Source organism: Jatropha curcas, chromosome 4, assembly GCF_041381405.1.
Source record: "Jatropha curcas cultivar XTBG-Jc1 chromosome 4, XTBG_Jcur_1.0, whole genome shotgun sequence".
Lineage (NCBI taxonomy): Eukaryota > Viridiplantae > Streptophyta > Magnoliopsida > Malpighiales > Euphorbiaceae > Jatropha > Jatropha curcas.
Genome location: NC_143154.1, coordinates 24,366,453 through 24,380,669, shown reverse-complemented (window position 1 = coordinate 24,380,669; position 14,217 = coordinate 24,366,453). Strand labels below are relative to the sequence as shown.

The following is a 14,217-nucleotide window of genomic DNA, read 5'->3' as shown; positions in this document are numbered from 1 at the left end:
TCTAAATTATAATAAAATCAAAAATAATTTAATTAAGTTATCATTTATCTTTAAACTAAGTATTACTTGTGAAGATAGTATGTATGTAATGATAAATAAGGATAATATTGGAAAAAAAATATTTATTGCTTATTAAAATACTCAAAATAATTTATATTTTAAAATAAAATAATCACCCAAAACGATTTATATCGTAGGATAAATGAAGTATACTGCATTGATTTCATGTCCACAGCCATAATTTAAAAATCAATCGCCAATGTATCCTAACTTAAATGGTTTAGGTTTAGGTGGGGACTCTCTCACTAAAAGTTTTAAGTCTCCTCTCCTCTATTTTAAAAATCGTATATTGTCCATCTGGACTGCTCTTTATCAGATGGTCGAATAACAAAAGAGAAAAAACATGAATTTTAACATTTTTATCTATCCTAATCAATTCTTTTAATTTTATTGATTAATACCATAAATTTCTTTTTTCATATCAAATTTAGCCTCTATTTCCATTCCATCGAATTAGTGCTGGTATCGCAGTTAAGCATGATATGTGGGTCTCATGAGATGCTAAATCAACGATGGAATAAAATTTTTTATTTAAATTAAAAAATATCTCAAAAGTATTTTAATATAAAAAATTATTCAATTCTCTCTACTTAGAAATTTTAAAAATTAAATTTTAAATTATCATTATTATTGAATTTTAAGATAAAATATTATTTACATATTTATTATATGAATTTAATCCATAATAAATATAAAAGATTTTAATTATTTCTAATTTTAGTTTAAATCAAATATGGAGTAATTCTTCTCTGCTCAAAAAAATATGGAATAATAATTTATGGAATATTAATTTTACAATCTCAAATTTTTAATTATATTAAAATATATAATAATTATTATTTATAATTACAATTTCTAAATTTAAAAAACACAAAATTTAAGAAATATAAAAGCAAAAAAATTGATTTCGGAATTTGGGTTAAAACTAAAAAAATTAAATTGAATTGAACTGAAAATATAAATGTTGAAACCCTTGTGGTAGAATAAGAATTTCAATAATTTGTTTTTTTAGAAGAAATCAAACTAGAAATTTCATTAAGAGGAAACTGTATATAGATATAAAATACAGATCAATATATATACAGATCAATATGTTTCTATATTTTTATATAGAAAGTCTAATAATAAACCACTTATACAAAGAATAAAAAAACACAATCTTAATTTGAAGTATCTGATCGAGTTGATAGAGCATAATTTTGTGCCATCGGTGATCGCTTGCTCCACTTGGTGGCTATTCATGGCTACTATTCGACTCTATGGTCTTTTTACAAGTCCGATCTGATTACCTTCAGATTTCTTTTAGAGATCTACATTTATTTTTGCATAACTATCCAAATAAAAAAAAGACGCTAGATAAAATCACCGTAATGGTAATAACAATAACTCAGAATTAGATCTGAGAACAAAATCCCAATATATGGGCGATAATAAATCTCTATAATTGGGCGACAATAATTCAGATTTGTATACAAATCTGAGGATTATTTGAAAAAAACTAAACAAAAAAAAAGAAAAAGGGGTGACCACCGGTGAGAGCTCACTGATGGCTGCCCGTAGAAAAAGAAAAAAAGGGATTTTAGATTTTAGGTTTGATGGAGAAAGTCAGAGCGACTAGGTTAAGATATAATACCAAAGAGTATTTTTTTTATTTTGAAAATTGTTAGATCATTAAATTTTCTGTTAGAACAAAAATTTTACATTTATAAGATTTTTAAAATAATAATTTTTAGTTTTTCATTTTAAATCTTCAAGATTTTTAAGTATATAAATTTTTATTATTCCATATGAACTGGTTATTTAATACTTACATGCATCTGATGGGGCTTACAAATCATATTTAACCACTGCATCAGCATTAATTTGACAAAATGCAGGCAGAGACTAAATTTAATACGAAAAAAAATAAATTCACGGCATTAATTGATAAAATTAAAAAAATTCACTAGAATTATTAAAAAAACAAATAAAGTTCAAGATTTTTTTTACCATTTAACTTTATTAAATTTTGTAATAGTTCATAGTTGTGTTAAATTTACAAATCTGCTTTAATTATAATATTGTAACAAACTTTTTTTTAAGGAATTGTAATGATATCTTTATATCATATTTTTTAAAAAATAAATAATTTAAAAACAACCCATGGGCTTCGAATTCTCCAAAGGATCCACAAGGACAATATTTAAAAAAGGAAAAAAAAAAAATCGGATCAAGAAGAATTGGGGGAAAAAAAGTCTTAATAAAAGTTATCTTCTATTCCTTTCGGGAAAAAAATTAATTAATAAATAAAAGTTCTCTTCCATTTAGAAATAAAAGCTTTTTTTTTTTTTTTTTCAAAAAATAAAATCTGGAAGACAAGAGGTGCAATAAAGGCGTGCAATTCCTAGTAAATGCATGTTCATTTCTCTCATCAACCTAACACACCCACTACATATGATGAAAAAAAAAAACTTTAATACTGCTTAGCAGATCTAAACACAGACAAAGAACTGAACATAATTAATGTTTTGTTCCAAATTAAATAATTTAATTAATTTTGGCTAAAGAAAAATTTTTAACATTAATTAAATTGCTTGCACTTACAAAATGTACTCATAAAATAGATGGAGATGCTTGTAGTTCTCCAATTCACTAGTAATGCAACTCTAAAAATAAATAAATAAATAAATAAAGCTCAATTTGCCTCGTGAGTTTGAAAGCAACAGTTTATTTGTGCAAAAATTAATTTTTTGTATAATTTAATCCTGAACTTGCACCAAAAGCAGGAAGTGAACTTGGGAGCAATAATATTGCAAGCATCTTTAACTTAAACGCTTAACACAAACTTTCTTTTATGGGCATAGCAAATATAGGAAAAATTTACCTAAATCCGATTTATGTCCTCACCTACAGATCAAATCAATGAAATTTAGTATTTTTATTGAAACGAAAATATTTTTAGCCATATACTTAAAAAAAAATGGATAAAATCGAAAATTTTTTAGAAAATCTTTAATTTTATTTGCTTGGTATATAAATGAAAACATAGACATGGTCTAAGTAAATTTTTTGTAGCAAACATATGGAAGTAACTTGCCTGGAGTTCAACCCCTCTACTCAACCAACATGCCAAATGCACATATCACAATCAAAATAAAAAATCTTAACCCATTTTCATTATTTAATCAAAGATATTCTTCTACTATCTGATGCTTCAGATTCAGTCTATAGTCACCATCTTCCAATCGCTCATCAACCTGATCAAAGACAAATAAAAATCTTGGCAAACACGATAGTTTCTCTCCTCTTTTTGCCACTAAAACATCATTCTTCAATGGCTGGCTTATCGATTTCCAAGGCCAGTTTAGTTGTCATTCTTGGGCTACTAGGTAACGTATATTCTTCCTTTTTGTTCATCTTATCTAGAATATATATGCTAATTAAAGATCTCTGCGTTCTTGCTCAGGCAATATCACCACAGGGCTTGTCTACCTTGCACCTGTGTAAGTAATAAACATCCAAGAATTTATAGCCATAAATTGATATGTTTGGTTAAATTGATGTGCGGTGATCTGGTCAGGAAGACATTTTGGAGAATTGTGGTGAATAGATCAACTGAAGAATTTGAAAGTGCTCCTTATATGTTCAAGTTGCTAAATGCTTATTTTTGGGTCTACTATGGAATCATCAAGCCTAATAGCATACTCGTTGCTACGGTTAACGGTTTTGGTGCTGTGTTAGAGATCATTTTTGTCTCCCTCTTTCTAATTAATTTTTGCACCTCCAAGACTGAGGGTGAGTTAAATATATTTCATTTTCATCAAGCTAATTACTTTTTTTTAGTAATTTGGACCCAATTATTTAGAATTGGAACTTGTCTACTTTAAGAATTACCAAAAAAAAATAGCAGAAGTAATATATGTATTTTTCCAATTTTGTTTGTGAATAAAATGACAAGGGTTTCCTTATGTGGCAGTGGTTGTCAAATCCAAAAACTGGTTTTGACATAGTTGTTCCTGGAAGCAGTGTTCCGAAATGGTTTAGCCATCAAAGTTCAGGAGACTCTTTAACAAGAATAGAGCTACCACCAATTTGTTCTGATAGTAAATGGATGGGTTTTGCTCTATGTACTATTTTTATAATCGAAGATCGAATCGACCCTGACTTGTCGGACCTTGATCTTGGATGTTCCATCAAAATCAAGGGACATACTTGGCGCCATCAGCTCGAAGTTGGTTTCTTAAATTCAATGGAGCAATTTGGGTCAGATCAGCTATGGCTTTTCTATTTATCTCGTCATGAGTTCTTGGATATAGATTGGCATGAGACCACTAAGATATCTTGCCATGTTGAGGTTCTGTTTACAGTCCATGGCACAGGATTTTATGTAAAGAAGTTTGAGGTTCGTCTAGTGTACGAGGAAGATGTGTTCGAGTTTAACCAAACAACGGATCAATTGCAGTTTTCTAATTATGAGAATTTTGATGTTGTTCACCAAGTGCTTGATGAATCAGAAATGGATGGTGCCTTGGTTAAGAGAAGCTACAATGATTATATCAAGAGGGATGGAGCAGAATCCAGTGGAAGAAGCAACTTTGATATTGAACCACATACTAAAAGATTGAAGGATTCTGATTGAAGAATTATATTAATTATCTTATTATTAGTGATTTGAAACTTTATTCTAACTATTAGTTGATTGTTCGCTATTTATGCTAGTATTCAAATGTATTATACACATGATATATTGTTGATTTTTGTTAAGTTTTTAACTACTGCTTGATAAGGCCATTCGAAGGATTAATGAAAAAAGAGAGAGAAATTTAGCAGCGGATATAGAGATGCACAGCTTACCAAACAATATTTGTCTCCATTTAAAATTCATAAACCTAGTGGGATAGGAGAATTGCGCTTGGACCAAGCCATGAGGAGACTGGCTAGGAAAGAAAGACTATCATTAAAGGAGGGGCAGAGCGAATGTTACAATACGAAAAAAGAATCCCCTTTTGAGAACCTTTATCACCTTTTATCACATACCTAGACCCAGAAGAGAGCAGAGCTTCAGGCTCACGTTTTCACTAAAAGAATCAAGCTACCATCTCCATCACACACAGGCGATGGCTCAACAAACAAAGTGATAACGTTACAAACAATGAGAAAAGCGTCGTATTTGTGGAAATTAGAGACACCTATAATGTTTTTAAATTAAGCTGTGATAATAAAAAAGTTGAGATGCAATTACAACGATAAACCCTTCCCTTCCGGGACAATTTTTATTTGACTACTATATTCCTTTGCATTTTTGGACAAAGATCTCTCTCTTTCTTTCCCTCAGCCTCTGTGAAATTACTCTCTCTTTGAGGGAGAAACGAACAAACAAACAAGTGGAATTCATCAAAACTTTGAGAAAGCTTTTTCAAAGTAAGTCTGTCCTTACTCTTTATGTATATATATTTCTTTGGATTCTAAGTTGCTTCACATGTTGAAGTGATTTGCTTTTGTTTTGGTAAAATTGCTTGGAAGAAAAAATTTCTTCTATTTACAGGCTTAAAGGATTATTTCCACACATAAAACGTAGAAGGTTGATTTCTTTGCATAAAGAGATCAACTCTTAAAAATTTCAGTCAACAACTGCACTAACTTGAATGAATCATGAACAGATGATTGGACAAATTAAAGCTGTTAGTTCAAATTTTTTGGACCTCATAGAAAGTCTTATTTACTTGAACATGGATAAGTTCGTTCTCCTTGATTCAAAATATGGACCTTCTAGTTGGGATAATTTGATTTGAATTTTTTTTCCTTTTTAAGTACTTGTGGAGTCCTAGCTAATTTCATATTTTTTTTTAAAAAAAAAAATAATTTTCTTCTTTTTGTTAATTTCTCTAGGTTTCGAACTTGAAATGTGATAGCCTTAGAGCCCAACTCTTATACCACTGAATGCCAGTTTGGCTTAACTGTTGGGCGATTGCTGATAGTTAGTGGGTGAAATCAATAGTTGTTCGAAAATTTTATTAGGTATGAATAACTGATTAAAAAATTTAGTAAATAATTAAAACCCAACTATTTAGTCGGGTACATAAATCGTCTAAACCTAATGCCTGCTAAATCGAAACTCAGTAAGGACGATCAAATATAAAGGTTGGAGTCAAGAATTATATGTCATGTCAATAATATATATACTACATGTTTTAAGGAAAATTCTTTTACATGGAAAATTCAACTGTGAATAATATAAAAAACAATTATTAAATTGGACAATTAAAAATTTATGGACACGTAGAAATACATTTATTTTTAGAACTGTGATGTTATTCTGTAATTATATGTAATTTAATTATTTACTTGTGGCAGAAGGTGACTTGCACTTGTGGAAGAGGGAAACAGTAACTAAAGCTCTTGCATAGCATAATGAGGCTATTTAGATTGCCTGCTACAAACAACAGAGAAACCAGTCCATCTTTTCCATGTCATTTGAAACTTCAAAATGATTTGGTGGGAATGGATTTACGGCTGGAGGAGATGAACTCATGCATAAGTATAGGATCGGATGGTGTTCGTATTGTAGGAATCTATGGGATGGGAGGAATAGGAAAGACAACTATTGCTAAAACTTATTATAATTTGATGTCTTGCCAATATGAGGGTAGGGCTTTTCTTGCCGATGTTAGAGAAGTTTGCTCGAAAGGCGGTCTATTGTCTTTGCAAGAACAACTTCTTAGAGATATCTTGATGGAGAAACATGTGAAAATATGGAATGCGTATAGGGGAATGGTAATGATAAAAAATAGGCTGCGTTTCAGAAGGGTCTTGATTGTCATTGATGATGTGGATCAATTATATCAATTACAAAATTTAGCTGGAATGAAATATTGGTTCGGTTTAGGGAGTAGAATCATCATAACAACTAGAGATGAGCATTTGCTTATGAGTCATGGAGTGGATACAATATACAAGGCTAAGGAACTGAATAATACTGAAGCTCTTCAACTGTTTATTTTAAAGGCCTTCAAAGATAGCGGTCCTCCAAAAGATTATGTGCCATTATCATCGAAATTTGTAAATTATGCTAATGGCCTTCCATTAGCTCTTGAAGTTTTGGGTTCCTTTTTGTTTGGGAAGACTTTAAATGAATGGAGAGCTTCATTAAACAGACTGAAAGAAAATCCTGAAAATGAGATTTTGGATACACTTCAAATAAGTTTTGATGGATTAGAGGAAACAGAGAGACAAATATTCCTAGATATAGCATGTTTTTTCAAGGGGAAGAACGAAGATCACGTTACCAAAATATTGGATACCTGTGGTCTCTATCCTGATATTGGAATAAGAGTTCTTATTGAGAAATCTCTCATAACTATTGTGGGAAAAAGATTGTGGATGCATGATTTGCTACAAGAAATGGGTTGGAAACTAGTTCGGCAAGAATCTCCGAAGGAGCCGGGAAAACGTAGTAGGCTATGGCTTTATGAGGACATCTTTCATGTTAAGTCCAAAAACACAGTAAGAGTCTTAAAACCGATTGTATCTTGAACTCTTTTCTTCTAACCAAATCTTCAAGTTTGTTAATTCTATATTATAACATTTAACAAACATCAGAATTTTGGTTGCATTGGTTGATTCTCTTATACATCATAATTTGTTCTGGCATTTTGGTATTTGACTAATTGTTAGGGAACGGAAGATGTTGAAGGCCTGGTCTTAGAATTGCCGGATCCTAAAGAGAATCAATTGAGTGCTAAAGCTTTCTCGAAGATGAAAAATCTCAGATTGCTCATCTTTCATAATTTGCACTTCTCTCAAAACCTTGAATATCTGTCTAGTGAGTTACGATTTCTCGAATGGCATGGATATCCTTGCAAAACTTTTCCACCAACTTTCCAATCAAAGCAACTTTTTGAACTTAATTTGTGTTTCAGCCAAGTTGAACAACTTTGGGATGGCATTAAGGTATGTTTATGTTCATGTAGTTTACTTGTTGACATATTGGATGTCACCATTGCTAATTTCCTGAATTCATCATTGTTAACAGCAATTGAACAATTTGAAAGTCATGAAACTTAGTCATTCCAGAAATCTTGTCAAGACACCGGATTTTCGAGGTGTTCCAAATCTGGAGGAGCTGATCCTTGAAGGTTGTACACGATTGTATGAGATCGATCGGTCCATCGGAGTTCTTCAAACGCTTGTTCTATTGAACCTAAAAGACTGCAAGAGGCTTGTGAGTCTTCCAGAAGGTATATATGGTTTGAAGGCACTTAAAATTTTTAATATATCTGGTTGTTCAAAACTTGACTACATGCTAGAGGAATTAGGGCATGTAGAGTGTTTGGAGGAGCTCGATATTAGTGGAACTGCAATAAAACAAACATCACATTCCTCGTTTCATTTCAAGAACCTTAAGATTTTGTCTCTGAATGGATGTAACGGACAATCGAAACCCCTGCTATCCATTTTACCTGAAAAAAGCTCACATTCATCAGCTTTCTGCTCTCTAATGGTATTAGATCTAAGTAACTGCAATCTGCAAGAAGAAACAGTCCCCAAAAACCTTAGTTGCTTATCCTCATTGAGGGAAATTTCTTTTAGGGGCAACAACTTCATTAGTCTACCTGCAAGCATCATTGGCCTTTCAAATCTTCAACGACTACATCTGGACAACTGCAGAAGGCTTGAATCCTTGCAACCATTTCCTTCGAATGTTCAGCTTATAAGTGCACATGGCTGTTCTTCGTTGGAAACATTACCTGAAGATCCAGACACATATAGCTTGCAATCTCTACAGTTAAATTTTGCGAATTGCTTTAAGTTGTCAAGGAATCAAGGCGACAATAACCTTGCATTTATGATGCTGAGAAGATACTTACAGGTCTCTCTCTACCTCTCCTAAATACCCATAAAGCTGCTAAATTTCCATTATATACAATATTATTTTATAAATAGTAAAAATACAATATTATTGTAGCTCCATTACCTTTTAAGAATTTCCAGCGCATGCACTAAAAAGATAAAAGGAAGAATCAATATATAGTTTCTTTTCTATAGATTTGTTTATGAATATAATTAACAATCAAGGTTTTCTTGTGGGACAGGGGTTGTCAAACCCAAAAACTGGATTTGACATAGTTATTCCAGGAAGCAATGTTCCAAAATGGTTTAGCCATCAAAGTTCAGGAGACTCTTCTGCAAGATTAGAGTTGCCACCAATTTGTTCTGATAGTAAATGGATGGGATTTGCTCTATGTGCTATTTTTGTAATTCGAAATCGAGCAGACCCTAGCATCCTAGATTTTGATCTTGGATGTTCCATCAAAATCAAGGGACATACTTGGCCACATCATCTCGAAGATGGTTTCTTAACTTCAATGGAGCAATTTGGGTCCGATCAGCTTTGGCTTTTCTATTTATCTCGTCATGAGTTCTTGGAGATAGATTGGCATGAGACTACTCAGATATCTTGCCCTGTTGAGGTTAAGTTTACAGCCCATGGAATGGGCTTTTCTGTAAAGAAGTTTGGGGTTCGTTTAGTATATGAGCAAGATGTGTTAGAGTTCAACCGAACGAGTAATCAGTTTCGGATCTCTAATTATGAAAATTGTGATGCTGTTCATAAAGTTCTTGACATATCAGAAATGGATGGTGCCTTGGTTAAGAGAAGCTACAGTGATCATATCAAGAGTGATGAAGCAGAATCCAGTGGAATAAGCAACCTTGATATTGAACCGCAAACAAAAGAATGAAAGAAATTGACTGAAGATGAATTATACTACGATTAATCGTTTGCATATACTCAGAGATTTGAAGTATTAGAATTTAGAATACTTACCATCTGTGACTATATGATACCATTCAAATCGAACCAAATTCATTTTGAATCGGAGATGTATAGTTTTTAACTGATATTTGATTGGGTTTGTGAATTTTGATAAACTGAATTATCATTTTAGTTTATGATTTGAGGATCAACATAGTAAATTTGAATCAAACTGAACCGAAAGATACATTAATGATTAAATGAAAAAATAATCTCCACAAAATTTGTTGAAGAGTATTTTTAATACAACTGAATTTGCAAGAAATTTGATTATATTGTGAAATTTAAAGAAATAGATAATAAGATGTATTGATGAGTATTAAGGATTCGAATCTAAATCTATTGTCAGGTCGTATATGCATTTATCACTAGGCATATACGAGAAGCATTCAATGCAAAATAATAATTAAAGCTTACAAATTTGTAGTAAATTTCGACGGCATAATATTTTTATATTTATTTTTCATATTATCGTTGTTTTATATTTTTTTTTTGTATTTTTTACAGTTTTATATTATTATTATTATTATTATTATTATTATAAAAATATATAAAAATGTATAAAAAAATTGAATACTCGCACAAGTATTTTGGGGAAGTTGATGAAATAGTAAAGAAGAAACAAAACCTATGATGACTTTGATCCTTTTGATGGAGACATGGAGAGAGAAAGGAGAAAGAGATTAGGAAAAAAAAATTTTTTGATTGTTTTATTGTAAAAAAAAAAAAAAAAAAAAAAGAAATTATTATTATGTTTTCCTTAGTTTGGTAGCAATTAATCTCTAATTTTTACTTTTGGTCCAATTGTCAAAAAGTTGAAAATATGAAACAATTGCTACAGGTTGCACAGTTTTGATTTTAATTTAGAATATTTAATATAATACACTTCAGTCTATCTTTTAGTAAAGTACTACAAATAAAATATTAGATGAGGTGGTAAGCGACATCAACTCCTATACGGATGAGAACACGAGTTTGATTTCTAATAGTTTATATTTTTATACGATGATTTTATTTATATGCATATACCTAGAATAAGATTGACAACTATTTTTCAAAACCAGAAAAAAAAAAAAAGAAAGAGAAAATAGTATTAATAAAAGCACCCTTCAATTGGAAATAAAAACTAATTTTTTCTTTTCAAAATCTGGAAGGGATGTGGAGCAATGGAATGCAATGCATTACCTAGTAAATGCATATCCTCAACCTAACACAAACCTATTACATATGAAAAAAGAAAAAATACCTTTGATATTTAGCTTTTTTGTTAGCAGAGATCTAAACACAGACAAAGAAGTGAACATAATTAATATTTGTTCCAAAATAAGTAATGGCAACTAATTTTGGTTAAACAAAAATTTTTAGCATCAATTAAATAGCAAGTTGGATTCTCATACGATATATACAAAAGCTGATGCGATCTCTCAACCACTGTTTTAGATGATAACATATCATAACAATAAATCAGATATTCACTTTGATAGTGATACATTGACCTGATTAAGACTTACTCTTTGTTAGATAATTTCATAATAGGGTATACAATGTAATTGCACCTTATCTACTACTCATCTGTCTCAAAATATAAATCGTTTAAGATTTTTGTATGAGAATTAAAGAAATAATTCTCCTAAATTTTAACAAAATCAAGAATAATTTAGCTAAGTTATTTTTTATCTATAAACTAAGAGTTACTTGTGAAGGCAGTACGTATCTAGTATAAATAAGGATAACATTGAAAAAAATATCTATTGCTTATTAAAATACTCAAAACAATTTATATTTTGAAATAAAATAATCACCCGAAAACGATTTATATTTTGAAACAGAGAAAGTACATTGTATTGAGTTTATGTCCACAGCCATAATTTAAAAATTAATCACCAATGAATCTTAACTTAGATGGTTCAGGTTTAGGTGGGGAGTCTCTGACTAAAAGTTTTAAATCTCCTCTCCTCTATTTTAAAAATTGTATATTGTCATCTGGACTACTCTTTATTAGATGGTCTAATAACAAAAAAGAAAACACATGAATTTTAACATTTTTATCCATCCTAATCAATTCTTCTAATTTTATCAATTAACACTATAAATTTATTTTTTCATATCAAATTTAGTCTCTCTCTCCATTCTGTCAAATTGGTGCTGATGTTGCAGTTAAGCATGATATGTGTGTAACGCCCCATTTTTCTGTGTCTGAAAGAGTAAATTTACCAGTGTGTAAATAGTACCACCAGTCCGGAAGTCGATATTATTTTGGTTCGGAAAAATTACTACGTATGTTTAATATTTTCTTTAATATTTAAAATAAAATTCTATTGTAAAAAAAATACTCGCTAAACTTGTGAATACTCAATTACTTCTACTTCATAATTTTAGTTTTATGATTTATATGTTAAGTTAAGACGGTGTCTCCGGCACCGAATGTGGCATCCGCCGTCGAGTCTCTCGGGACTGGGCGGTGGGTGTTACAATGTGGGTCTCATGAGATGCGAGATCAATGATGGAATAAAAAATTTTATTTAATTTTAAAAATCTAAAAATATTTTAATCTAAAAAATTATTCAATTCTCTGTACTTAGAAATTTTAAAAATTAAGTTTTAAATTATCATTATTATTGAATTTTAAAATTAAAAATATTATTTACAAATTTATTATATGAATTTAATCCATAATAAATATAAAAGATTTTAATTATTTCTAATTTTAGTTTAAATCAAATATGGAGTAATTCTTCTCTTCTCGAAAAAATATGGAATAATAATTTATGGAATATTAATTTTACAATCTCAAATTTTTAATTATATTAAAATATATAATAATTCTTATTTATAATTACAATTTCTAAATTTAAAAAACACAAAATTTAAGAAATATAAAAGCAAAAAAAATTGATTTAGGAATTTGGGTTAAAACTAAAAAAATTAAATTGAATTGAACTGAAAATATAAATGTTGAAACCCTTGTGGTAGAATAAGAATTTCAATAGTTTGTTTTTTTAGAAGAAATCAAACTAAAAATTTCATTAAGAGGAAACTGTATATAGATATAAAATACAGATCAATATGTTTCTATATTTTTATATAGAAAGTCTAATAATAAACCACTTATACAAAAAATAAAAAAACACAATCTTAATTTGAAGTATCTGATCGAGTTGATAGAGCATAATTTTGTGCCATCGGTGATCGATCGCTTGCTCCACTTGGTGGCTATTCATGGCCACTGCTCGACTCTATGGTCTTTCTACAAGTCCGATCTGATTACCTTTAGATTTCTTCCGGAGATCTCTATTTATTTTTGCATAACTATCCAAATAAAAAAAGAGGCTAGATAAAATCACCATAACGGTGATAACAATAATTCAGAATTAGATCTGAGAACAAAATTCCAATATATGGGCGATAATAAATCTCAATAATTAGGCGACAATAATTCAGATCTGTATATAGATTTGAGGATTATTTGTAAAAAAACTAAACAAAAAAAGAAAAAGGGGTGACCACCGGGAGAGCTCACTTATGGCTGCCCGTAAAAAAAGAAAAAAGAGATTTTAGATTTTAGGTTTGATGGAGAAAGTGAGAGCGACTAGGTTAAGATATAATACTAAAGAGTATTTTTTATTTTGAAAATTGTTAGATTATTAAATTTTCTATTAGAACAAAAATTTTACATTTATAAGATTTTTAAAATAATAATTTTTAGTTTTTCATTTTAAATCTTCAAGAATTTTAAGTATATAAATTTTTATTATTCCATATGAACTGGTTATTTAATACTGATACTCATCTGATGGGGCTTACAAATCATATTTAACCACTGCATCAGCACTAATTTGACAAAATGCAGGCAGAGACTAAATTTAATACGAAAAAAATAAATTCACGGTATTAATTGATAAAATTAAAAAAATTGACTAGAATTATTAAAAAAACAAATAAAGTTCAAGATTTTTTTTACCATTTAACTTTATTAAATTTTGTAATAGTTCATAGTTGTGTTAAATTTACAAATCTGCTTTAATTATAATATTGTAACAACACTTTTTTTTAAGGAATTGTAATGATATCTTTATATCATATTTTTAAAAAATAAATAATTTAAAAAGAACAAATGGGCTTCGAATTCTCCAAAGGATCCACAGGGACAATATTTAAAAGAGGAAAAAAAAATCAGATCAAGAAGAATTGGGGGAAAAAAAAGACTTAATAAAAGTTATCTTCCATTCCTTTCGGGAGAAAAAGTTTAATAAATAAATAAAAGTTCTATTCCATTTAGAAATAAAAGCTTTTTTTTTTTTTTTTCAAAAAATAAAATCTGGAAGACAAGAGGTGCAATAAAGGCGTGCAATTCCTAGTAAATG

At 29.7% G+C, this 14,217-nt stretch overlaps 2 protein-coding genes across 3 annotated transcripts; both read left to right on the top strand.

Moving 5' to 3' along the window:
• Window positions 1-3,126: 3,126 nt before the first annotated feature.
• On the top strand, window positions 3,127-4,154 carry LOC105645441 (bidirectional sugar transporter SWEET17). Its single transcript, XM_037639935.2, has 4 exons — window positions 3,127-3,428; window positions 3,506-3,542; window positions 3,620-3,834; window positions 4,016-4,154. The coding sequence occupies exons 1-4, from the start codon at window positions 3,374-3,376 to the stop codon at window positions 4,042-4,044; spliced, it is 336 nt and encodes a 111-aa protein (XP_037495863.1). The 5' UTR covers window positions 3,127-3,373; the 3' UTR covers window positions 4,045-4,154.
• Window positions 4,155-5,054: 900 nt separating this feature from the next.
• On the top strand, window positions 5,055-9,919 carry LOC105645440 (disease resistance protein RPP2B). 2 transcript variants are annotated; one of them, XM_089720037.1, is made up of 5 exons: window positions 5,055-5,460; window positions 6,397-7,542; window positions 7,714-7,989; window positions 8,072-8,908; window positions 9,132-9,919. In XM_089720037.1, exons 2-5 carry the CDS (start codon window positions 6,451-6,453, stop codon window positions 9,777-9,779), a joined length of 2,853 nt encoding a protein of 950 aa, XP_089576163.1. In that variant the 5' UTR covers window positions 5,055-5,460; window positions 6,397-6,450; the 3' UTR covers window positions 9,780-9,919. The 2 variants fall into 2 exon arrangements, with proteins under 2 accessions (XP_089576163.1, XP_089576162.1); XM_089720036.1 differs by having other exon boundaries at window positions 6,394-7,542.
• The last annotated feature ends 4,298 nt before the right edge of the window (window positions 9,920-14,217 follow it).